Genomic DNA, 24,671 nt, shown 5'->3' with positions numbered 1-24,671 from the left:
GGAGAACGAGAGAAGAAGAGGCAGCTGTGCAGCAAAGACACAGAATAACTCCAGCTTTTTGTCTTTTTTTTATTGTAGCTGAAGTACGGGACAAATCGCTTTTATTTTCAGCTCAATACAAAACGCATAATATTAACTCTGAATACCAGAGGATTCCGTTTTTTATGGCACGGTTGGCTCTACTAACTAACCATATCAATAAAATAAAGTTCACCAGTAACATCATAGCACCCACCCAACTGTACAGAAACTCCATCATGCTAGCTAGTACACAGTACGAGTTATTGTAACTGACTGTAAAAAGTTAGCACAAGGAAAATAAACTCCACCTAAACTTGGTTTGACCCAGATAGACTGCAGGTCATAACTTCTTACCTGAAGCTCATTTCACCTGACAGTCGGACTGGCGGCCGCCTTGCGTCTCTCCACCTCCAGTCCTTTCCCCCATCCACCTGCTGGCCTCCACCACTTGCTAATTTGACTGAATGTGTGAAAGCTCCACCATAGCCACTACCAAACAACTGAGTTCTTTTTACACGTCTGCCAGCATCTGTCCAATCCGCCACCTTTCACTGTTTACACAGTTAGGAAAAAAAGACAACAACAACAACAACAACAAAACATTGGGCCATTTAAAAGGCAAAATTAGCATCGGCCCACCGGGCAAATGGCCGGTATACCCGATGCCCCACAGACAGACTGAGGCCCCGCCGCTATTTTTGAGTGCAAAAATGTGTGGTCTCCAGCTAATGGAAAAGGCTGATCGCGTAGTGCTCTTTAAATAGAACAATTTGCCCCATTCTCTTCGCCCGTCATGTGGCCACATGTGGCGGGCTAGCAGGCTAGCAACATACAGGCCCGGGTTCGAGCCCTCGGCTCACTTCCCTCTGTATGTTCACCTGCTAGGGGGAGGTCCAGGCGGGCGATCTTGGAGTGAAAATTCCAAGGGATGACCCCTCGTAGCCTGGGCTTCCCCTGACTTTTTTTCTTTGCTTTGCTTTTTTTCTTTTACCTGCCAGCAACAAACACACCTCCTTGTTGTCATGGCTACCAACGACCACTCTTCTTGTGCCAACAAGTCATTGCCTGACAAAACATTATTTCCTATGTTTCCCTGGCTTTTTTGCCTTTTTTATTTCTTGTGTTTTAGACAAAAACAAAAGAAAAAGATCTACAGATTCAGGCTTTTCTTTACCTGTGGTAGTCGGGTAGAATGACGTCACTGACACTATTTAATATGAAAACAAACTTTCTCAAACAAAAAACAAAAACAAAAAAGGAGTGGGTCGGTGTGTCATCTTTACTGAGCACCATACATGTTTTGCTTCACATTCAAATTATTATTTTTCCTTTTCAAAAATAATTCAGAGAGAAAAAAACAGAGAAGTCAAATATATCAAATTTGCACGAATTCCACAGGCCGGCAGGTGGCGCAGAGCATTTGCCGGTGTTGTGCCTAAAAGTGATTGTCTGCCAGAAAGTGATTGCCGTCCGCGGGAGCGTGCGCAGCTGCTTAAAGCTGCAGCGCCCAGATTACTTGCGTTTCCAGCTACTTCCGTGCAACTGATATAACGTGGGGCGAAAAAAACCTCCAAACACATTTATGCCTTTGTTGTTAGGAAAAGGTATGCATTTATGGAGCTTTAACGTTTCTTGCATATCTTGTAACCGAATTATGACGTTTATCAGAAGGTTGCTTTCAGTGAGTAGCGCAGTCACGAATGACTACAGGCATCACGATGGAATAATTAATCCCTACAGGTTTAGTATGTCTACCATAGCTGGACTGGCCATCCCGGTGGGCCGATGCTAATTTTTCATTTTAAATGGCCCAATGTTTTGTTGTTGTCTTTTTTCCCTAACCGTGTAAACAGTGAAATTGGCGGATTGGACAGATGCTGGCAGACGTGTAAAAAGAACTCAGTTGTTTGGTAGTGGCTATGGTGGAGCTTTCACACATTCAGTCAAATTAGCAAGTGGTGGAGGCCAGCAGGTGGATGGGGGAAAGGACTGGAGGTGGAGAGACGCAAGGCGGCCGCCAGTCCGACTGTCAGGTGAAATGAGCTTCAGGTAAGAAGTTATGACCTGCAGTCTATCTGGGTCAAACCAAGTTTAGGTGGAGTTTATTTTCCTTGTGCTAACTTTTTACAGTCAGTTACAATAACTCGTACTGTGTACTAGCTAGCATGATGGAGTTTCTGTACAGTTGGGTGGGTGCTATGATGTTACTGGTGAACTTTATTTTATTCATATGGTTAGTTAGTAGAGCCAACCGTGCCATAAAAAACGGAATCCTCTGGTATTCAGAGTTAATATTATGCGTTTTGTATTGAGCTGAAAATAAACGCGATTTGTCCCGTACTTCAGCTACAATAAAAAAAGACAAAAAGCTGGAGTTATTCTGTGTCTTTGCTGCACAGCTGCCTCTTCTTCTCTCGTTCTCCCTCTCCTGCTGCTACTTCAATCATGAAACTGATCAATGATCAGCTGATCTGCGTTTCTCTCTTGCTTGTTTATAGAATAGAATACTTTTATTTGTCAATTTCTTCAAATGTACTTGCCATACAAAGGAATTGAAATTACGTTTTACACTGTCCCATGCGTAGACATTGACAACAATAAGGTGCAGATGCACAACAAAAACAGCCCTAACAATAAGGTAATAAATAGTAATATAATAATATAAATAGTGCTAAAAGAAATACTAAAAATATATATATAGCAGCAGGTGTGTGCAATTGCAATGCAAGTCAGGAATGTTTTCAGTTCTTGGTTCAGAGAGTGTTTCCTTGTTGGAGAGTGTGCGTGGGGGGGGGGGGGGAGTAGAGTCCAATCTGTCCTCCTATACTGATACTCCTATATTATCTCCCGCTTTGCGCCAGAAAGAGGAAACTAGCGGAGGTCGCGTTAAACAGCAGAAGCGCCTTTAAACTTGATAAGCTGTTGTTAGAATTTATTTAATATCACTTTCTAGTAACAGCTGATGTTTGTTGGAGCCACAGCTGTAAAAGCTGCTGGCCATGATATCGGTTTGGTTATCTGGTGAGAGGGAAACATGAAGATGAAACCAGGAGATTTCCTTACTGAATCATCAGCGCTGAACAGGTGATGGAGAAACAGGTTTTACCTTTTAGGTGACATGAATGGGTTGAAGGAAAGCCATGAACTGTTTCTGAGAGACAACTTACACCTTTTCTATGTAGCTGACAGCTGGTAACTGTGCAGGGGCGGGTCTAGCAAAGTTTTGCCATGGGGCCAGGTAGAGCATTAACAGGGAAAGGGGGCACAAAGAAATACTTTTCTTTCTTATTCTCATTTAAAATTTCTAGCTTTCAACAAATAATTATCCGAATCTTACAACCAAAGTTTTCATCCGATGTCAAATTTATAGAAATCCATTATTGTACATAGTAAGTTTTTTTCAGGGTCCCAACATAATTTCTTCAGAAGAAAGTACTGTACATGATGCCAGTATTTTCCCACATTTTCTAGATACTGTACTAGTACTTTGTGTAAAATGCCATCGAAAAGTCAGTTAAGTTTTATTCTTTCTCACCTGTCTTTCTGTCTCCTTTCACTTTTAAAAGGTTGCCATGTTAGAAAAAATATTTTGCCCTGCCATGCTGTTTATTGATGTGGTAAATAAATAGTTTATGAAAATATCACTAAATCTGTCATTTATTATTTTTAATATTCAGTAATGGTCATGTCTCACCTCTAGTCTTCTCTGTCTTAATTTCAGGTTTCCACCATATGTTGTAGATAGTTCAGGAAGTTAACTCAACCAAGCAGTCTTTGGGTTTCGGCTAAGTACTGTTTAGAATACCAGAATAGGGAGGATGGTGTAGGTTTAAGTTTATTAGATTGATACATATGTACCAACAAGACAGTGTACATCACTGTCACAACGACGTTTGTTTTCATTCAAAGGCTTTATGGTTTTTCCTATAATACCTGGTGGGCCGGTCTCTAGTCAAAATGCCCGGGCTGATTTTTTGTCCCAGTCCAGCCCTGATGTCTACTCTTGTTGTTCATATTTGTTATAAGACTGTCGAATAGTAGTTAAAACAATAAAGACCTATTGTGCCAGTATCACCATGACTCTTTCTTGTTTGTTCAGAATAACGACTGAACATGGCATTTTAGCGCTACCAAAAAATTATTGTGGCCTATAACCTGTCACTGAAACAATATTTCGGCTTCAAACTTGTTGGATATATTCCAGAAGGGTTACATGTGATATATTATATCCCAAAAACTCTCCAAGAACTGCTGAATAACTTGTTCAGGAACAGTAAAACTGATAATATGCAATTTCCAACCTGCCAAAAAGTGATTGGCGCCTATATCTTGTCACTGAAAAAATGTTTCTGCTTCAAAATTGTTGGATATCATCCAGAAGGGTTACACGTGACACATTATATCTCAAACAATCTCTAAGGACTGTTCAATAACTATTAAAGGACCATTAATACCCATAATATGCCATTTTCGACTTGCCAAAAAGTGACTGTGGACTATAACTTGTCACTGAAATACTATTTCTGCTTCAAACTTGGTGCATGTCATTCAGAAGGGTCATTGTTACGCCCCAGTCTAGGGGTACAGGGATGCAACATAGGTTTGGAAAATTGCCCCGCCCTGGTCCCCAAAACCATACACAGAGGGAAAACCAATCTCTTAGTGAATGGTGGTTTATTTTTCTACACTGCAAAAATGAAGCTCCGGGGTGAACAAAGGCCAAAATAACAAACAAAACAAGCTAAGTCAGGAGGAGGTGCTATCTAAACCCTATGTGAAATCAAACATCAAACAAAAGACAAGCGCTACACCTAACTCCCTAACTGAAATAAACAGGAGAAAACAGTGCAAGGAAAACAATAAGGCAGCTCACCCCTTCTGTTCCAGTGCTATTTACAATGTGCTATTTACAATGAAAACTAATGTACACACTATATACAGAACTCAGAAGGTCGCACAAATGTCTCAGGTTTTGGAGGCCAGGGTCAGGTCTGCTGCTGCTCCTGTCAGTGGCTGCCCCAGGACAACTGCTGGTGAGGGATTTTGAATGCGACCCATGATCGGCAGACCAATCGGCAGCCGTCTGCTCATCCACTCAGGGACCTGCAAAGACTTAAAGGCACAGACAAAGAAAACAACCACCAAAACAACCACCAAAACAGATTATGGCCAGGGCCATAACAGTCATATGTCAAATATTACATCTCAAACAGTCCCTCAGAACTGCTAAATTACCATTAAGGGAACAATAAAACTGACAATATGCAATTTTCAACCTGCCAAAAAGTGATTGTGGACTATAACTTGTCACTGAAACAATATTTCTGCTTCAAACTTGTTGGATATCATCCAGAAGGGTTACATGTGACATATTATATCCCAAACACTCTCCAAGAACTGCTGAATAACTTTTAAAAGAACATTAATACCGATAATATGTCATTTTCAACCTGTGCATAAAAAGTCAAATTTCAAAAATGTTGTAATTCAAAAATAATACAAAAAAAGGATTAGGAACACCAAGTAATAGGAAAGACAAAACAACGGTAATAAAAATGTCATTCCAATACAGCACTTATTAATTGAAACGAAAACCAAAAACAAATAACAATTACATCCAATTAAAGAAGAAACCACCAGTTAAAATAAACTAACAAATAGACCAGAAACAGGGGGTACAGCGGAAGCTCAACACCAGTAAACCATGGAACAACATATATATTAATTCTTTGCATACAGTAACTATGCTAACATGTTAGGAAACACAAAATAATTGAATAATCCTACAAACAAATTGCAATCAAAGCTGAACTCTAATGTTGTGAACAACACAGAAACACACACAGCAACACGAACATAAATTAATGAATTAATAAACAAATAAACAACCAATAAATATTATAGGAGACAACGATACAAAACAAGAAACATTTCAAAAACATTGAAAAATTGACAGCGACCCTAACTTTCTGACCAGCATGCTTCACAAACAAATGGGGTTTTTTTTGGTCTTGCGGGGCTTCTTGGCACAGCCCCTGTGGTACCACCGTGGGTAAATCTTGCAGCCAGTATGAATTAGACAAAACAAGGTAACACGAGTATTTTGTTAAAAGTGTTATACAAATAAGTATGTAAATAACAATCTTGCAAAATACTAAATCCCTTTGAGGCAATAATAATTTTAGGTTACTTTACAAAAGTAAAAAGAAAAAAGTTTATTTTGTGACCCAGAAAGAGTAATATTTCAAACTCCGCCACTCTGTGTTCCTCCGCCACTGCCTCGTTTGAGTTTTTGGACGAAATGGATTCTGGGATATTGCATTTCGTCATTTCGAGCTGATTGCAGACCAGAACAGGCAATCAGATTTGTCCTTTTTTGTGCTCCTTTATGTCATCTGCACTTGTCTGTTTGTGACGTCTGCACTGTGCCGTGTTTTTGTTATTCAATAAATGCATTGCAAAAAAAAAACAAAAAAAAAAACAGGCAATCAGATTTTTTTTGCATCCAAGTCTGTGATTGGCTGGTTTTGTGGCACAAATATAACGGTGTACAGAAAGAGTTGAGCGTGCACAGGCAGAAATGTTGAGAGCGCAAGCAACACAAGCACAAGTGCAAAAACTGAGCGACAGGGGCTGCTATTGTGTGTGTGTTTAGATAATAGCAAACACTGAAATACATTTTTTGCACGCAGCAATGAATTTAGTTCACTCAAATTTACCTTTTCTTCGCTCAAAATAAATTTCTCCTCAAAATGCAACACTTGCACCTGCATTTTTTTTTACGTGCGCTCAGAATAGTGGCACAAAAATAACGCCATAGAAAGGAAGGGGCAGTGTATGTACAACATTCAAAGGAAAGGAGAAATAAGGAGGTGGTCATATCGAGAATAGGATTTGGACATACTGGTGTGAACACTACACTTTGATAAGGAAAGATAAAACAGGGAAATGTGACAACTGTGGAGAAGACGAAACGATAGAACATGTCATCTTACACTGTCAGAAGTGCAGGTGGAGAGATGATAACTGACCCAAAATCTCAGTAAGATAAAAATGAAACTAGATCTTATTTATTTACTGCAAAAGGACTCTAGAAGTAAAGGTTATCAGGCCTTATTCCAGTTTTTAAAAGAGGGTAAATTGTTTGGGAGGATTTTAGTTGTTGTTTTGTTGTTGTTGTTTTTTTGTTTTGTTTTGGGGGGGGGGGGGGGGGGGGGGGACGTTCCAGTTCACACTTCATACCAGTTGGTGGCGGTAATGCGCCATTCAGTTGTTTACCAACCGTCAATAAAATTTAGAAGAAGAAGAAGTCTAGACTTTCATGACGATTTCGCTGACACCCAATTGGCGCTCCTTGTGTCCGTTTGCCTCACAGGTACGTTGAAGCAATTATAATAAAAAAAAAACTGCGCACGGGTGGATTTGTGACACTCACAACAGGCTGTGTATTTGCTTTTAACCAAGACGTTATTTGGCCGTGACAGTCAAACGTCCAACAGTTGAGCTAAGCTAAGCGGCTATTGCTTTTGCTAGCTAACGTCGGCTAACGTTGAACACCAAAGATGTACACGAGTAACGCGAGATATATAACTTTGCAGGACTTCCGCGTTCGCGTATGCAGGCATGAGAGGGTTCTGTTTTGTTAACTGACCTGTTAAAGCTAACATGACATAGTAGTCTTTTTCAAAAAGCAACTGTATGGTAAGATTTGCTAATCCGCATTTTATATTATATTTGGGCTGGGTTTACCACATGTAAGCACTAGCGTATGCGGATTTTTATCTTGATTTTTTATGTGTCTTTGGCTAAACTTTGAGAAAAACGGTGTGGCTACGTTAGGTATATGTACCAATAAAACATCGAGCATCTTGACAACCGAAGCCGTAAACAGACCGTTTCTGTACCCTGTCTCCAAGACTTGTTTTAGAAGGTAATAATTAGTCCTGTTCATCGATAGAAACGCGCTTTGTTTATGTTTGATTTCCGTCAGCCTGCTTCCCTTTCACAAAACACAGCCGAACTAGTGCGAGAGTGAAGATGAAGAGATCCAAAGGCGGTGGTGACGAGGAAGCTCCCCGGCATAATGGCTCAGCGGGCCGAAGGAAAGCAGACCAGCAGCAAAGTGACGGGGACGAGGGTGGCAGTGACATCGGCCCAGCCGACCTGCAAGACGACGACAATGACCAGGGCCTGAGGAGAGAAATAAGGAGCAAATACAGAGACCTCATCAGCTCAGTACAACGTGAGTGACTACAGGCCAGCAGGTTTGGGGATGGCCAAAGTTGTTGATTTGTATGTATTACAAACAAATCCTTGATGTGCTTTTCTTCTTGTTTTGTTTTTCAGAGAACAGGGAAGATATGCTGAGCCCTTCAAACAACAAACTAACAGAGGTTTTAGAGGAAGCAAACAAACTTTTTAAAGATGGTAGGTCTGATACATGTAAATGAATAACACATGCCAGCAGATCAATCCTTTATACTTTACATTTTTTTGGTTGGGTTTTGGTGGCAGTTCGACAAGCGAGAGAAGCAGCCCTGGATGCACAGCTCCTTGTTGTGGCTACAGACCTGGGGAAGGAGAAAGCCAGCCAGCTGTTCTCCGAGGGAACCGCTTTCGATCCCACTGCTTTTGCTGAGCATCTCGTGAGTATGATTACTGTATCATGTCTGTCCTTCAGTCACCTTGCACGAGTGGTCCATACAGACCTTGCAGTTTTGTACAGTTGCAGTATTTCTGTCTGGATTTGTAACTCGAGCTGCACATGCTTTTCTTTTACCTTAAGTTATGTATGGTTAAAAAAAGGCAAGGAGGGCAAAACAAAGCTGACAGGAGTTTGTTTAGTGGACTCATATGATGGCCAGACAAACCCCAGTAATCATGAATTGTTAAATATCTGTCTGTAGGGCTGTGTGATATGATTGAAATATATCAGATGATGAAATGAAAACATCTATTGTTTCATATTATACGCTATCATTTGTTTTGTGGTATCACAAAATACACTGTTTATGGCAATATTTTCTTAATTGTTTGGATGGTCATCATGTGGATGCAGGCACAGAGAATACCAGCAGAAAGAGTATGGAGAGAGTTTACGGATGAGAAGCAAAAAAATAAACCTTAGACTCAAACATTAGAACAGGCTTTTACCCGCCACACAGCTTGTAAGAAATACAAAGGAAATGGTGGCCGTTACAACTTGTATCTAAAAATATATAGTTTAATGTACTGCCCAAACACTTGACTCCAACTGAAAAGTGAAAACACTTCACACAAGTCGAGTTGCTTGAGATTCACAGAATTTACAGAAAATGGTGGATGAGAAATGTCTTATATTGGGATATGAGTCATATGGCACAGCCCTATGTTTCTTTATGATAACGCGGTAGCTATAGCAGCTTTGTACTAGTTTTTTTCCTGCTCATTTAAGTGAGTTATACAGACACAAATACTAATAAATGTAGGAAAATGTGCGATTTTAACACAACTTCCAAAGCATCACATACTGCAGTGGTCATGTCTATGTTTCTCTACAGTTGTCTTTCATGGGTCTGAACCGACTAGAAGATGATGAAGACGAGCAGCAGAACACCGCTAATGGCTACCTGCCACAGGACGCCTGGCACCGATTGGCCAGGAGAGCAGAGTGCTGCTTTAGGACAGCACCCTCTTTCCACTACATGTGAGTGATTTAGCAAGTCTGTTTACTAGCTGGGACTGCAGTGCCAGGGTCTTTGCCTGCCAACTAAAAATAGACTGATGTTCTGTGAAGAAGCAAATTAATAACACAGAAATTTTCTTTCGACAAGCGCACGTGGTCTTCTGCCAGTCCATAAAAGTAGAATAAGTGGTTCCAGATTTGCTGCCAGCAATCAAAGCGTCCTTGAACAGCTCTTTGTCGTTTCCTAAAAACCTTCCTTTCTCTTATTTTTTTTTCTCTTCCACCGTTTGCTCCTCCTGTCTCATGGAGTGCAAATAACAAGTGCTTGAGTGATGCCAGGTTGTGTCGTTTGCTGTCATAGCCTGGGTATACTCAACTTTGTACTTTTGTCTCAAATGGCAAAACAAGTTTGTTGTTTCTACCTTTAACAGGAGGAGATTTCTTGCATATTTTACAAAGTATTTTGTGGTGTTGGAATTTCTTGGCTGTTGTTTATGCAGTCTGGGATTGTGTCATTGTTGTGCCTGCTGGGAAATGTAAACGCATGACACTGTTGTACCACTCACATCAGGTTGCGACACTTTTATATCGCATAAAAATTTATGCTGGTATATTATGGATGGTATGATGTGGCACCAAAATTATACTGCAGCAGGGTAATGCTTACTCAGTCATACTCTGGCTTTTGTGATGCTATTTTGAGAATTTGATGCTGTACGATGACGTGAATAAGGTCCCAGTCACACAGTCAGCAACCCCCTGGCAACCAGCAGTCGTGATGGAGAGAGATGTGTATTTCCTGACCAGCTGGTGAATGGTTGCTGCCCGTCACATGGTGAAATTGGACACAAAGAGGTCTGCTGTTCTGCACAAATATCCTTCTTTTAATTGTTTTTCACTGGCAGATTGCTCCAGCTGCCTGTAGATTGCATGCAGGAAGCTTTTCTGTAGACACTTGCCAGCAACTCTCCGAGTGGTCATTTTTTTACTACCGCGATGGAGTTAGTTGGTGAGTGTTTGCAGACAAGTTGGTGTCTTCCATGGAAACTACAAAGCAATCTGCAGGACTAAAATGATCACAAGGAGGCTTTTGGTGTGGCACCCTCTTTATGGCTGATTCAACCTACCACTCACCAATCAGTCAGGGAAGACACATTTTTCCCTCCCTGGTGGCGGTGTCATGTCCAATATGGTGGACAACTCTCAACAATGTGAGCAAAATGTCATCAACGCAACCTCACCTGTGGATTTTACATATGAGAAGTTCTAAACAGAAGGCGCATTGTCAAATTATGGCATAAGATGGAATAACACAGTGGTTTTATGTGGATACGTTTTCTGATTTTCGGTTTTTTTTTTATTTCTCATCCCTCTGGTTCTTTGCAGGATGGGCTCGTTCTATGCAGAACCACCTCCCCCAAAACAAAGGATAGAACGGCAAAGAAAAGCACCCAGCAAAGAAGCCAAAAGGATAATGCCTACTCAGGTAACTGAAATGACACTTCCATGGCTGCTGTTACCTACATGTAGTTTAAGATAAATGTAGTAGCCACCCCGTCCCTGTTTCCATTTTCCACACATACACAAAGTTTCGCCACATTATCCACCACAATGTTGGTATTTGGACCAAATGATCCCTGTGAATCTTCTTCTGTTGATTTGGAACCCCTGGAAGTTTATTTTAAAGCTATTATTAGTGATCTTGATTTGAAGTTGGACAGTGATGTTAAATTAGACGGTAAATCAGAGCGGTCGTTAAGTCTAGTTTTCATCATTTAAGGCGATTGGCAACAGTCAATTTTTTTTCTTTCTAGGCAGCACTTTGAAACAGTGATCCATGCTTTTATTTCATCCCATCTGGATTACTGCAACTCTCTTTATGTGGGAGTCAGTGAGTCGCTACTCTTGCGCCTGCAGCTGGTTCAAAATGCGGCTGCACGAATGTTAACAGGAACTTGTAAAACAGAGCATATAACCCCTCTCCTGGCCTTACTTACTGGCTGATCGTATATTTTAAAGTTCAACTTTAATCTTTTCACAATCTTACCCCACCGTACCTCTCTGAGCTTCTTCACCCCTACACACTCTCAAGTCAGCTGACCAGCTGCTCCTGGAAGTACTGAGATCCACAAGGAATGTTAGGGGGACAGGGCCTTTTCTGTCGCTGCTTTAAATTATGGAATAACTTTCCCTTACATGTTAGAGAGGCCCCTTCACTGTAATCTTCATCTTTCAGTGCATATCTTGACTTTTTATTATCTAATTATATTTCTTACAAATGAAATCAACAGATTTTTAAATTTATTTTTTTAATTTTGTGGACCTATCCCACTTATTCGGTGTGTCATTAAATGTCTTTTAGCTGAAGAAAATGGAAGAGTCGCAACAAGAAGCGACAGAAAAAGAAGTGGAAAGGATTCTGGGGTACCTGAAGAGTTATTACCAAGATGATCGTGAGTTTGAAGTCGACCTCAGAGACATCGCACGGCTGTGTAAACTATTAGTTGCTCACGTGTACTTTTTTCCCCTCTCCTTCTATCACAGCAACCTCACCAATATCATATTACGAGTTCGTCATTGACCCCAGCTCCTTTTCCCGGACAGTGGAGAACATCTTTCACACTTCTTTTCTGATCAGAGTAAGGAATTTACTAAAGATTTAAAGTGAACTCCAGTGCCTCCTGGTGACCATAAACAGGCATGACAGTTTCATTTGTGTTTCAGGATGGACTGGCAAGAATGTATCTTGATGAAGAGAAATTGCCATGTATAGGTGAGATGATGTGACACTTGTACTGTTCTGACTGGGGGATAGCATAGAAAATCCCTTGAGGTAAATAATGAAATAAAACAATGTTTTCATGTTTCAGCTCCTGTAGAGGAGGGGGAGGTGGAAGCCGGAGGTTCCACCAGCCGTAAACAGTGTATCCTCTCTATCAGCCCAAAGATATGGAAGGTTAGCAGGTTTTGGCCTGAAGTGCACATTAATTAAAAGCACGGTAGCTACAATCAAGATTTTGTTTTGTGCCTGTGATATTAATTGTAAAGTTTGCTTTGTCCTTCTCAGGAGCTCATAGATGCCTTCGACATCAAAGATTCAATTATTCGGCCTCCAAACACACAGAATGACTGACAGACTACACCATCTTCCCCACTGAAAAACCTAAACATTGTTCTTAAACGTTTTAATTAATAAAATTCAAGTGATGTGTTACAGTTTTATCAGTTGAGGTCAATGTATAATAATCGTTCTATTGCACATTTGTTTATTTTCTACTGTGTTTTAAGTTTGAATAATAAAAAAGAAATGAATAAAAGTTTTTTAAAATTATTTTATTGCAACTCTTGAATATTGATACACAAAAGCCTTAACATAATATGCTTCTGATAATCTGAGCTTTGACATAACACATTGGTAGAAATGAAGGTTCCATGACTGGCAATGATCAAACCGGATATTAGCACAAACATCTCACACTAACTCGCCATGGTGGTGGAAGATTTTTATTTCGGCTTGGTTAGCAGACACATGGCTTGGGTACCTTGGATTTACTCAGTTGACCTTGAACTTCATTGTGAGGTCATCTGTACAACAGTTAAGATTTAACCAACATGGGTAATGTAACAGGACAATGATCCCAAGCAAGCAGCAAGTATGCAACAGAAAGGCTGTAAAAGAGAAGAATGGAAGTGTGGCAATGATCGAGTCAAAGTCCAGACCTCAAGCTGACTGAAATGCTGTGGCGAGACCTTAAAAAAAGCAGTGCAAATGCCTGCAAACCTCAATAAAGTGAAGCAACATAAAGACAAATGGGCTAAAGTTGTTCCATAACAATGTGAAAGACTGATGAAGTCACATAGATAGTGATTGCTTTAAGTTGCTGCTGACAGCAGTTCTACTTGCAGCTAATTTATTTTTCACAGAACTGTATATCGTTAGTGCAAGAAAGTTTGCAGTAAGGATTGTTTTGATATTTTGTTCATATCCCATAATTTCCTATGACGGATTAGTCTGTCCATGACATAGGAGTCTTAAGTCTTGCGCGAATCAAGGGAAAGGGAAAGTCAGGTTTCTTTTTACACTGGTTTTCTTCATGTAAACCTACTATGAAGCGTGATCACTGGAGTGCCGGTTTCTGCAGCTGGTCTGATCCCTGGACCATGTCAGAATCTTTTATCTGCCTGTATTTATGATGCATGGTTGTCTCAACTGGAAATTTTGTGAGTTGCTCATTTTTAAGGAGCCAAAATGTTATCTTAGTGATATTAGACTGCATACTGATGTTTTGGCCAACCTACCCTTACATATTTTTTAACCTTAGAGGTTCTATATCACTTCACAGTGTATTTATACACATACTCACGCACAAGCAGCCATTCAAAGCCCTGGCCTGGCACCGGGAACAATTTAGGCTTCAGTATGTCCAAGACCAGTCTGTTTTTTGCTTGTTTGTATAATTAGATTCCTTACAGTGGAAAGTCATGCTACATTAGACACAACCCAGGCCAAAACAGGCCAGACACAATGCTTTTCTATTGATCCTCCAAGTTTGGAGAGGAGGTTTTCATCACAGAAGAGACCACTCCCTTCAGGAGAAGAATGATTCATCATAGGATAAAGGTGATATCTCAAAACAACTTTGTAGAATCTGCCTTTATGCCTCTTTCTAAGGAGAAAAGGGACCCAAACAATGCCTGCAAAATACCTCCAGAAGCATAACAGGGAGCAGCCTCTGACCTCCTCTCTGTAGATGTCAGGAACTCATCAGGTATAGATATATCACTGTTACTATGCTACAAAAATGTAACAAAAAGGTTGAGTTAAACAATAAACAGCTAAATCGATAAACAGCTAAAAGATAAAAGTTCTTTATTCTGTTTTGCTATTGGGTTTCTTTGTTATTCCATATTGGCTGAGTGAATATCAGTATGATCGAATTCATTTGGCTGAATGCACTGATACTATCAAACATACCCATCATGATGATGTACCAGCATCATCTTGGTTCTTTTAAAGAGACAGGCACACTTCGTGCTGCCTCCCATCTCTTCCTCTCTCCCACTCTGAGCTTTTTTCTCTCCAAAGCAGTGCTTCAGTCTGCTCACCCTGTGCACTGATGTAGAGTGAGGCTGCATTAAGACTGGAAAGAGTGGCTCCCTTTTTTCACTCTGATTTGATTTAGGTTGGACTCCTTATGTAATGTAGATTTTATATAACAATGGCTTGAAAATATATGTCAGAGGGACACCATGGGCAATGCAATGCAGAGCGTTTATTAGTCGTTGAGGGACACACTCACACAGACACAGAGGCGTGCACACCCTCACTCTGTAGCTCCTGCAGAGATCTTCCTGCTTTGGCAATGCTGAGTCTGACTAACAACGATGCAGTTCTGCAGAAAGGTGCTTTGCCAGCCGTGTAGTGCCAGAGTCACTTCACCAGAGGAGGACATGGAATACAAGATGGGGAGCTGCATCGGAATCCCACACGGCAAGGTAAACAGAGGAGAGGTGGAAAACTGTGGGGCTGTCAGAGACTGGCTGCAGCATTGCATCCATGTCTGTGGGACTGAGCAGGGGATAGCATGGGAGAAGAACCATAGCAGGTTTTACTGGTCAAGTGCTGAGTCTTTACTGAGGAGAAAGCGGGGAGAGGGAAAGTGCATTCAAGTGTTGGAGGAGGGGCGATGTCAGCAGTAAAAAAGGAGCTGCAGAGACAGATCAGGGAGTAGGGAAAGGAGGAGCTGAGTATAAACGTGAGAGTGTGAGGCTGATCGTAGTCGAGGAAAGATGGGAGACAGACTGACAAGAGAAGGGATTGTTTACATCTGCAGATTCATTTAGTCCATAGCCTACAAATAAAGAAAATCTATAACAAGTGTGTTTGGTGAACAATGCGTGTACTGTTATTTATAGGGATGATGCTATCAGCACACACTGGGGCGCTTGGCTGAAAATAGCCTTTGAAGATGGCAGATGAGAGGATCCAAAAAACATTTAAAGCCTCTCTGTTGTCAAATCTGTAACTGGGGCTCCTGTTTGTTATTCTTCCCATCTGTCAGGTTGCTGTGTGAGTGTGTTGGTGTTGTCCTTACACGTCAGTCACAGGGAAATCTACAGGGAGGTGTTGGACTTAAAAGAGGACCACCAGACTGAAATCGAGGGGATCAGTAGATGTTAAGGTGTAGATATTAAAGGATGCTACAGGTGGTTTGGACACTTTAACGCCATCTGCAGCCTCTTATGTGACAAGTGAGGTCTGACATGCCGTCCTCCTCTCCATAACGTGTGTCTTTGTTTACAATCCCTCGGCCCACTGACTCCCTGAGCAGACATGGCTTCCCCAGCTCCAGTTCGGTCTCCTCCCCTCCCTCCCTCCCTTGATCCTGTCCCAACTTCTGTCCCTGTCCTGCGTCCAGTGCAAAAAATAGCAACAGAGGAACCGGGGCTCCTCAGAAGACAGGACAGAAACACTGGCCTTGAGTCTGACAGTAAACACAGGTTGGAGGGGTTTGTCAAAGCTGGGGGGCACACACTGTAGCAGAAAAAAGACTTTTGTTTGGCGTGGTGAGTAGTTTTTTGGTGAGTTGCAGCTGTGTTAAAACTTTGGATTATATTACGGTGACATTGTTAAAACCTGTACTGAGATTAGTGTGACTGTATTCGATTAAGTGTGAGTGTTTACGGTTACTGGTGGTGTGATGGTGAATATGGGTTTAATCACAAATGTATCAACTTTATATGCACATCAATGCTTTGCAAAGTTCTGAGAAATTACGTGTTGTGTTGTTTAGTTTGGCGGTTTGTTTACCCGCTGATGGACAAACTCATATTTGTCTGACCAAAGACATTCATGGCTCTGAGCCAAACCCGTGAACTTAAAAGATTACTCACGTTGAGTGATGGTCAGGCCGTGATGAGGTGAGAAGAGACCTGGCAACAGCCTAATCACATGATTTCCCCTCAGTGCTTTCTGGGCTGCCAAAAAGCCCCGAAACACTGCTGCCACTTAAAGTGCACACGTGTCACTATAGGGGCTGAAATTACACCCCAATCACACAAATAGCAAGCAGGCGAGCAGGGCCGATAAGCTGCCGCAGCACAGAATAGGTGTGATTTAATATGTGAGGATAGGATGTCCATTTTGTCTTTTGTTTTAATGTAAAAATGTGAGACAAAAAATGATTTCAGGCCATGCTTTGACTGCACGGATGGACTATACGGCCTCTGCGTTCTTTTGGAAATCTAGTTTGTGTGACAAAATTGTGCATAAGACTGTAATAAACGTCAACAGCAGTGAACAGGGCAAATATCTATTTATAAAGTCTTGCATATTCAGGTCAGTGCTTTCTGACTAAACAGAGCTACCACGCAGTCCCTGCAGTCATACAGGGAATGCATTAACGGGCCTTTCCCTTTCACGGCTCAGCTGCATTACAGACAACACAAAAGTATCCTCACGAGACAGGGAGATGATTGTGAGAGAATATTTCTGCATCTGATGTATCCTCCAATGTGCTGATGCATGGATGCTCTGATGCTGGGAGTCCGTTTGTTTCACGTCTTTTAGACACGAGGTTATACAAAGTTACTGCAGCTGGAGATTAATCTAACTAATACACATTTCTGTTTAGAACAATTAAAAAAAATAATTCAACTGTCCTTCTACCAACGAAGCTCCAGCTTTCCCACATTTAAGGCCACATCAGCAGACTTGAAACCTGCACTTTGGTCTTGGTGTAAGGTTCTTGCATCAGACGTCCCTAATCTCTAAAACAACACACACTTACAATTCCCCCTCACTCCACAGAAGTTTAACCTCATACCAAAGACTTTTAATCCTGTGACGCAGGAGTCTGTGACTACTGAGGGACGGCCGTTCAGACTCCAGGTCTCCTTGTTGACCTTGCTGTACGCTGATGGTGTCTCTGTTGCTAGTTTCTTACAGCCAGCTGATGTGAGAGGCTGTTGCTCTGGGCAGTTGTGGCCCTGCAGCTGGGTAAGCCATGGGGAACGAGAGCAGCACGACTGAGACATTGGTAAGGGCAAGCTTGCAGACGTTGGATAGCTAGGATCTCTACTTGCTGCTATGCACACCTTGAGCTCTTTTAACTAACACAGTCGCATGATTACTAACTTTTTGCTTCGGTGAAATACACGGGCTTTAAATGCTGAGGCTTGTCTAATGAGCATTTAGATAAGATAACATGGCTTGTCTTATTTTGTGATTTACCCTCGTAAAGCTGCGATAACGATAAAGATCAGATGTGTTATTTAATGACTCACAGCATGTGTCTTAATCTATGCCCATTGCTACACACCCTAATAATAATTCATGCCTTTATGATGTTTAGAAGGCCGTTGCGTGTCTCATTATTGCAATGTTGCTGTTGTGCACTTCTAATAACAAAGACAAACATACCAGAAGAAGGACACCTATAGAAAAACGGGAATTTAAAATGTGACTGAAGGACTTCAGAAGTGGAATTCTGGATTAACCTAATAGGATTAATTTAAACATTTGACTCATGAGCTATATGCTCCAGCACTAAGTACTCACAGACTGACTGAGCTTAACATGCTACTCCTCTTAAAAAAAATAGTGGCGAGTTGTTTTCAGTGCACTCTGCATGCAACTGCTTCTATCTAATGTAAAGTTGTTCCTTTAAAAATCTCTTTGTGAACCATTTCATTCCCTCGTTACAGCCAGAAGAGGGCGCTGCAGAAAATGTTGTTCTGTTGCCACCTAAGGAAAGTCAAAATGACTCCGTGCAGGTACAATGTGTGTGTGTACGTGTGACTGCCACTTTGATAATATTAGCTTGTGTGTGGGTACGATATTTGTAGTGCTCACAGGAACGGATGGCTGTGGCTTTTGTTCTTGTTTTTGCTTTTTTGTTTTTTTTTGTTTTGGGGTGCGGTATTACCACTCAAACTGTGCCTGTTCGTAGCAACTTTCATCATGATCAAGTCACCATAACCCATTCATGCCATGTGAAAGGTGAAAGTTGTTTTTTTTTTCATGGTAAAACCTTTAAAAACAGTGAACTGTCATATCAGTATGTTTAATCATGTGGTGATGACGCACGTGAACCTCATCGAAAGGTCATATTTAAAGCAGGAAGCTGCGGTCAATGCAGGAAGAAATTGTGGTGCACATTCATAAGTTTTTTTTAAACTACTCAACTATTATTGTGTGATGTGCAATGAACAATGAAATGAACGTTTATGCATATAAACATTATTTAACATGTTTTCAATAGAGTGTAATATTAGATGAAAAAGACAGAGAAAATGAAAAAAGAAAAGCAAGAATATCATAGCATTTATCATTTTAAAGATTTGATATAAAATTTCAATTTGTTCACGATAATTTGAGGCGTGGTTTCATAATTCTGCTTTGCATAAGAAATGTGGCTATACACAAAATAACATTACAGCACAATTAGTAATTTTTGTTTTATAAAATTAGGCCAAATCAGATTCTTCTTGGTTGTTATTTTTATATTTTCATTATTATTAAACTCTAGTCTTATGTCAGTCAGAGTTTTAAAATGAGTCTGTTGATTGAGTTTTTATTAAATTCTTGTTTTGCCTTCTGTGGAATAGTTTATCCGTGAGACGGCTTCTTATGGAGCTGTTGTTAAGTTTCTTATCCAGAATTGACATCCCTTGATTGACAGCGGGGTGAGCTGTGGCTCTAAAGGGCATACATGCCCACGTTTACGTGTAACCACAGCTTCCTAGAGCGTAACCTGATCCTCTCTTTGGGGGTCACTGCAGGCCTGATTCTTGGCCCAATTCCCAGCATTCACCTGCAGAGGCACTGTCAATGCTACCAACCACAAGACACAGCAGCAAGAGAAAGGGGGAGGAGGTGAATAGGGAAGGAAAGAAAAGAAAAGAGGGAAAGTTCTTAGACTAGGAGGAGGAGACAGAAGGAGAGCTGAGTGGAAAGAGTTTACAGTAGAGGGGGAGGAGAATGCTCAGCACTTCCACGAGGCCAGCACAAGTCAAGTTAGTCAGTCTCAGCAGCAGCAGCAGGTTTGGTAGTGTAGTGTTTCTAGAGACCACACACACACATACACACACTGGAAGAAACAGAGGAGGCTCATGGAAATTTAAAGGGGGAGCGGCAGTGACTCTACAAAGAGGACAGGGCTGTGGAGAGGAGGAGAAGGAAGTACAGGAGAGGAGGAGCGGGAGCGTCAGCAGCATGTGTTGCAGCATGTTTGTGTTCTCGACTGCCCTCCTTCAAAACACAGAGCCCTGCAGAGCCTGCCTGCACAGTGTGAGCATAGTATAAGGGTAGCAGAGAAGCTGCACTGCACTGTAGAGTCACCTTCAGGACAGTGGAGCACACTGCTGGGTAAGTGCAAGAGAGATGAAATGAGATAAAGCTCGTAGGACGTGCAATCAAAGGTGTGTTTTATACAGGAGGGTGGATGGAGTGGATATGTTGAGTCGGTTTTGTGTGTCTGTGGGTGAAGAGGGGACCTGTTCCTTCTTCAGCACTCCTCTTTCATGTTTACAGCAGTCATGTGTGAAGCATTAAGGCTTTTTTTCAGGGCTCGAGCATTGACGTTTTGAATAGAGAGTATTTGCTGCACAGGCAGTAATAGCCAGTCAGCCTCGCTGTCTCTCACTGTGGCTTTTCGTTTAGTTCCTGTGGGTTAAATATTAACAAAAGGTGCTTTCTGCGTAGGGATCGAACAAACAAAGAGCAGGTGTGATTTTCCACCTTCTTGACCTTTTAAGAAATGTTGAATGAGTGTTTGCTGTAAACTTTGGCGTGCTTTTCCTCGTCATTCTCTCATTTGAGAAAAGGTACGGGTTGTATGTTTTCTGTCTTTTGCATGACAGGCAGGAAACAGGAAACTCGACACATGGCAACATACAGTTTTCTCATGACTGTGCTGATCCCAGCGTGCATCACTGTTAAGGAGTGAAGGAACTGTTTTAACACCTGATTATATAACATTAATCCAGAAAATAGGAGCAGCAGGGAGATCACAGACATTCAGAGTGACACTCATACCTGCAGCAGGCCTTTTTTTTTTGCATCCGGTTTCTTTTAATGTTTTATCTTCTCTTCTGCAGCCAGTTGTGTAGCTGGGTTTCTTGCTACAACGAGAAAAAAAAGAATCTAAATTAGAACATTTAAAAATAAACTAAGACGGCATGACACCATTCTTGTGCAAATGTCTTTTAAAAGTCTAGCACACAATTTTTGCGTGTGTTCATGCAAGCACATTCTGTGCTTAACATGTCCCACAAAGGAGGCTCTTTGTGGTCACACAGGTGAGGCCAGTGACTCAGAGCCTGCAGCCCAAATTTATTTGTTAATGTGTCTCCAGTTTCCACATTAAGGAAATACAGCGCTAAAGCGAAGCTCCAGCGTAAGTTGGTGTTTTTCTAGTCGGTCTTGAATATATTTTTTTGTTTCTGGCTTGAAATAGTTTGCAGCATTACTGTAATCACATCATATGAGTGAAGACGCTAAAGCAAGTGTATATAAGGTCAAACTTGCTCTCGTGTAAGTGCTGCATTGAATTGATTTAACCTTCGTTTCTGCTTGCAATGACTGCACGCCAGCTATGAGTGATTCATAAATAATCAATGTGCTTTAATACTGAATCTCAGCAGATCCTCAAAGGATATCATTACCACTGTGTGGCTGTATCCATACTCACACGTGAAATCAACTCACTGGCTAAAATCAGGATCTCTGTGTAAAAAAGGAAACACTAAATATAACAGGCAGGGCTGTGTTAGATCTCTAAATCTGGACACGCGAAACAAATGAAAAGAAATAAGAAAAATAACCTCCGACTCTCCACCTCCATCCACAGACAAGAGCACCCCAGCTCTATTGCATTGCAGCTTAGCTGAGTGTTGTGCACCGTGAGGCTGTTATTGTCCTCATAGCGAGTGCTGTGGCTGTGGCTATATCCTTTCCAACTGACTGTTGAACAATCAGGAAATAAAAAGCAGATGAGAGTTCAGATTATTTCATTTACTGTATTTCAGGTTGCTTGGAAAAATGATTGGCTCAGATAAAGACACATCTGAAGCAGAAGATATCATCCAAAATACCTGCTCTTGTCTGTGCTGCTTAATTATGCTTGTCACCATCCAGCAAAACTGGTTTGGCTTTAATGATTATTATTTCAACACCTTGGGAAAAAATACATTTGTATTTCCTCAGAGGTGTTTGTGAGGTGGAAAGTACTTCTGATGACAATATTTTTCAATTCATTAGTTGTTTTTTGTCCCATTCAGAGGACATGCTCAAATGTGGGGTGTAAACAAAGCTGCAGAGATTAAACTGCAGTGAGCCGGGATAAATGCTAGGATTTAATACTGGAAATAATCTTTTAATAGCATAAGAAAAGCACGTTGAGAGACGTATCAGATAAGACGTCTGAGTGGAAGGACGTAGTTCAGCCAGTGTGGCCTTTACATTATAACAAACAAACACATGGGTGGAGTTATCTGCTCATGTGATGTCTGGCTTTGAGCATTAATTTGTGGGTGTTCCCGTGTTTGCCCGCGACATGATCACACTTAAGTATACACGTGTGTGTGTGTGTTGTGTGGCAGACTCCCTCGTGTAGCTCACTGGTATCCTTCACCGTTCCTGCAGGCTGAAGCTCGAGCCGAGAGTTCGACCCAGAGGGACGACGGAGCGCTACTGACCGAGGTTTCCACCAGCCAGCACAGCCTGCTGTCTCAGCCCGTGCTGCCAGACATCCCAGTCATCACCGGGGTGGAGGAGAGCCGAGGCACGGCCGCAGACCAGGAGGACAAGGAGGAGCTTGAGTTTCCTCACGACCTGCTGCCCAGTTTAGATTTCAGCAGCGAGCTCAACATCTGGGAGTCCTCACTGGGGTAAGTGGAGGGGTTACACACACATACACACAGACTTTTACACTTCAGAAGACATAACTTCCTGGATACTTACTCCAACTCTAACCATAATCACTACTCCTCTAACCTGAAGCCCTGCACTCACCCTAAACAAAATCTTCCCCCTTAAATTGAATCTTTTATATAATTGGTGACATCTGGTGGCGTTACATAACAGATCTGCGCCCAAACACAGACTGTACTTGTAACACCACAACCATTTTGGGATGGTTCCAAGTTATGCCGATTTACAGAGGTCCTTTTAACTACTCTGACTTAAGAATTGAGGTAATGCTCTGGCAATTTGTTTTTGGCTTTATCATGCATAATCAGATGAGGATTATCAGGTTTGATTTGCTGCTACAAGTGGCAAAAAATCATTGAGACAGAGCTGATTCTTAGTGCTGGTGGCAGAATTGATAGTGCAAGATTAAACCTGGCAGTTTTGTCAATGTCATCATAAACATCAGTGACGATCACAAAATGAAGAAAGACTCATTCTAGAAAGACTCTTTAGTACTGAGGAATGTAAACGGCTACAATTGTTTGGTTTCTTTGTCTACTTGCCGATAAAAGTAAGTATTCTTCTTTTTCCATTAGTGACAAATAGGCCTCATAAATGACTACCCACGCATTTTTTTGCTGGCTTTGTGTACCGCAGGTGATTTTAAAGGCCTGAAAAATGAATTTTCCTTTTTCTCCTTCTCACGACTTGAACAGATTCGTGTGTTTGGGATATTTTTTTGTCATAACTTTCTGGTTTTTCTCAAGTTTCTCTTTTTCTAGTTTAAAGTGAGCAATACTGAAAACATATATCTCCGAAAAAAAGGATAGAAGTTTGGGAAAAATATCAAAATAAGCTGACATGTTAACATATTTTCTTATATTGCCAGAACTGTCCGTCAGTTGTTCCTAATACTTCTCATAATAAATATTAAATGTAGATTCAGTTTGCCCTTAGAGCTTTAATTGTCTGTGTAATAATAGACAGTTAAATATATACCCGATCAGAATGCTCTGTTAGCTGGAACATCTGCAGTTTCCATGTATTTCCTTCATCGTTACATTTTTTTACATATAAAGGGAAAAGGGGTCCAACCTAGACTAGCAAGGAGTAACTAATAAAGTGGCCAGTATGTGCATACACTAATAATACTGTATAATACGTTAAATATTACTTTTTTTATGGCTGTGAGGAAACACACTTGTAACAGTTTATTTAGTCAGAGTGAAAGCAAACCTGTTGTTGATTTGCTTCATGTGTGAATATGTCTGCATATGTGTGTGTGGGTTTGTGTTAGCAGAGCTAAAACCAGCTCAGGTGACAGGAAATGTGAACAGGTGAACCCCCTGCTGGCGGGTCTGCAGCATCACATAGAAGTCAGTCAACCATTGCTGTTTCAAGATACAAGGTACCTCATAGGTTCAGCATGATGATGGCTAGACGGCTGTCCTCTGTGCTGTCAGCAGAAGGCGTGGTGATAAAGAGTGAAATTAGGGAGCATGGAGAGGAACAAGAAGTTGGCAGGGTGATCTAATGTTTCTAACTTATGCTCGAGCGTGATGGGTATGATTGCTGTGGCTCTGCAGCAATCACGCCTTAACATGGTCTGATGTGGTCAGTGTTGCCTGCTTTTATCTGAAGTTAAATGCACTAATTCTTCTGATGCTTTGATGTCTTCTGTCAACCAGAAGTATAAGTATCATTGCTTGATGTGAATTTGTAAAAATGTACAGGTAAAACAAGTGAAAAGCTTTGAATAACTAGAAATATCAAAACTTCAGAAAGGACAAATCATTTGAAAAAGCAGAGTTCCTGCTTTGTTGCGTAGTAAAACTGGACACCTGCACACAGTTTAGTCTGTTTTGCTTCTCCACCCTTTAGCAGAGACTGCCAAGTGAACATGTGAGGACAGACGCTGTGTTTACAAGGATCTGGCAGAGTCTTTATGCAGAAGTCATGTGTGACTGTGTTAACCAATCCCTCGTGGTGATCCTCGGTGATATTCCTACTCGCTTTATCGGAACTTCTTTAGAAAAGAATGCGTTAAAATAACGAAACTTGAACGGACTATGC

The 24,671-nt window shown here is 41.2% G+C and overlaps 2 protein-coding genes across 18 annotated transcripts in view; both read left to right on the top strand.

Moving 5' to 3' along the window:
- Nucleotides 1-7,255: 7,255 nt before the first annotated feature.
- nsmce4a (NSE4A component of SMC5/6 complex) lies at nt 7,256-13,016 on the top strand. 4 transcript variants are annotated; one of them, XM_076891819.1, is made up of 11 exons: nt 7,256-7,396; nt 8,037-8,263; nt 8,368-8,448; nt 8,536-8,666; nt 9,561-9,706; nt 11,072-11,171; nt 12,048-12,138; nt 12,230-12,324; nt 12,410-12,458; nt 12,556-12,641; nt 12,753-13,016. In XM_076891819.1, exons 2-11 carry the CDS (start codon nt 8,059-8,061, stop codon nt 12,816-12,818), a joined length of 1,050 nt encoding a protein of 349 aa, XP_076747934.1. In that variant the 5' UTR covers nt 7,256-7,396; nt 8,037-8,058; the 3' UTR covers nt 12,819-13,016. The 4 variants fall into 4 exon arrangements, with proteins under 4 accessions (XP_076747934.1, XP_076747933.1, XP_076747935.1 ...); XM_076891818.1 differs by having other exon boundaries at nt 7,262-7,396; nt 8,012-8,263; XM_076891820.1 differs by lacking the exon at nt 7,256-7,396 and adding an exon at nt 7,467-7,722 and having other exon boundaries at nt 8,012-8,263.
- A 1,765-nt stretch (nt 13,017-14,781) lies between these two features.
- Nucleotides 14,782-24,671, top strand: part of tacc2 (transforming, acidic coiled-coil containing protein 2) — a 47,395-nt gene continuing 37,505 nt past the window's right edge. For 10 of the 14 annotated variants that reach the window (XM_076891816.1, XM_076891814.1, XM_076891813.1 and 7 more), the window contains exons 1-3: nt 14,783-15,181; nt 22,332-22,576; nt 23,899-24,006. In XM_076891816.1, the coding sequence (XP_076747931.1) occupies nt 15,071-15,181; nt 22,332-22,576; nt 23,899-24,006 (464 nt within the window). In that variant the 5' untranslated portion in view covers nt 14,783-15,070. Of the gene's footprint in view, nt 15,182-16,111; nt 16,253-17,623; nt 17,725-18,391; nt 18,461-22,331; nt 22,577-23,898; nt 24,007-24,671 lie in introns of those variants that run through there. The other 4 variants (XM_076891815.1, XM_076891804.1, XM_076891805.1 and 1 more) reach the window with 3 other exon arrangements.

Source organism: Maylandia zebra, linkage group LG13 (assembly GCF_041146795.1).
Source record: "Maylandia zebra isolate NMK-2024a linkage group LG13, Mzebra_GT3a, whole genome shotgun sequence".
NCBI classification, from domain to species: domain Eukaryota; kingdom Metazoa; phylum Chordata; class Actinopteri; order Cichliformes; family Cichlidae; genus Maylandia; species Maylandia zebra.
Note: the sequence above shows the minus strand (reverse complement) of the source record. Positions and strands in the feature narration are given on the sequence as shown.

Excerpts from the sequence above, each read along its gene's own strand:
- nsmce4a (XM_076891818.1), top strand. The coding sequence starts at position 7,279 with ATGCGCCATTCAGTTGTTTACCAACCGTCAATAAAATTTAGAAGAAGA. Across the intron at positions 11,172-12,047 it reads AAAGGATAATGCCTACTCAG|CTGAAGAAAATGGAAGAGTC; the intron begins GTAACTGAAATG and ends AATGTCTTTTAG. Across the intron at positions 12,459-12,555 it reads AGAGAAATTGCCATGTATAG|CTCCTGTAGAGGAGGGGGAG; the intron begins GTGAGATGATGT and ends TTCATGTTTCAG.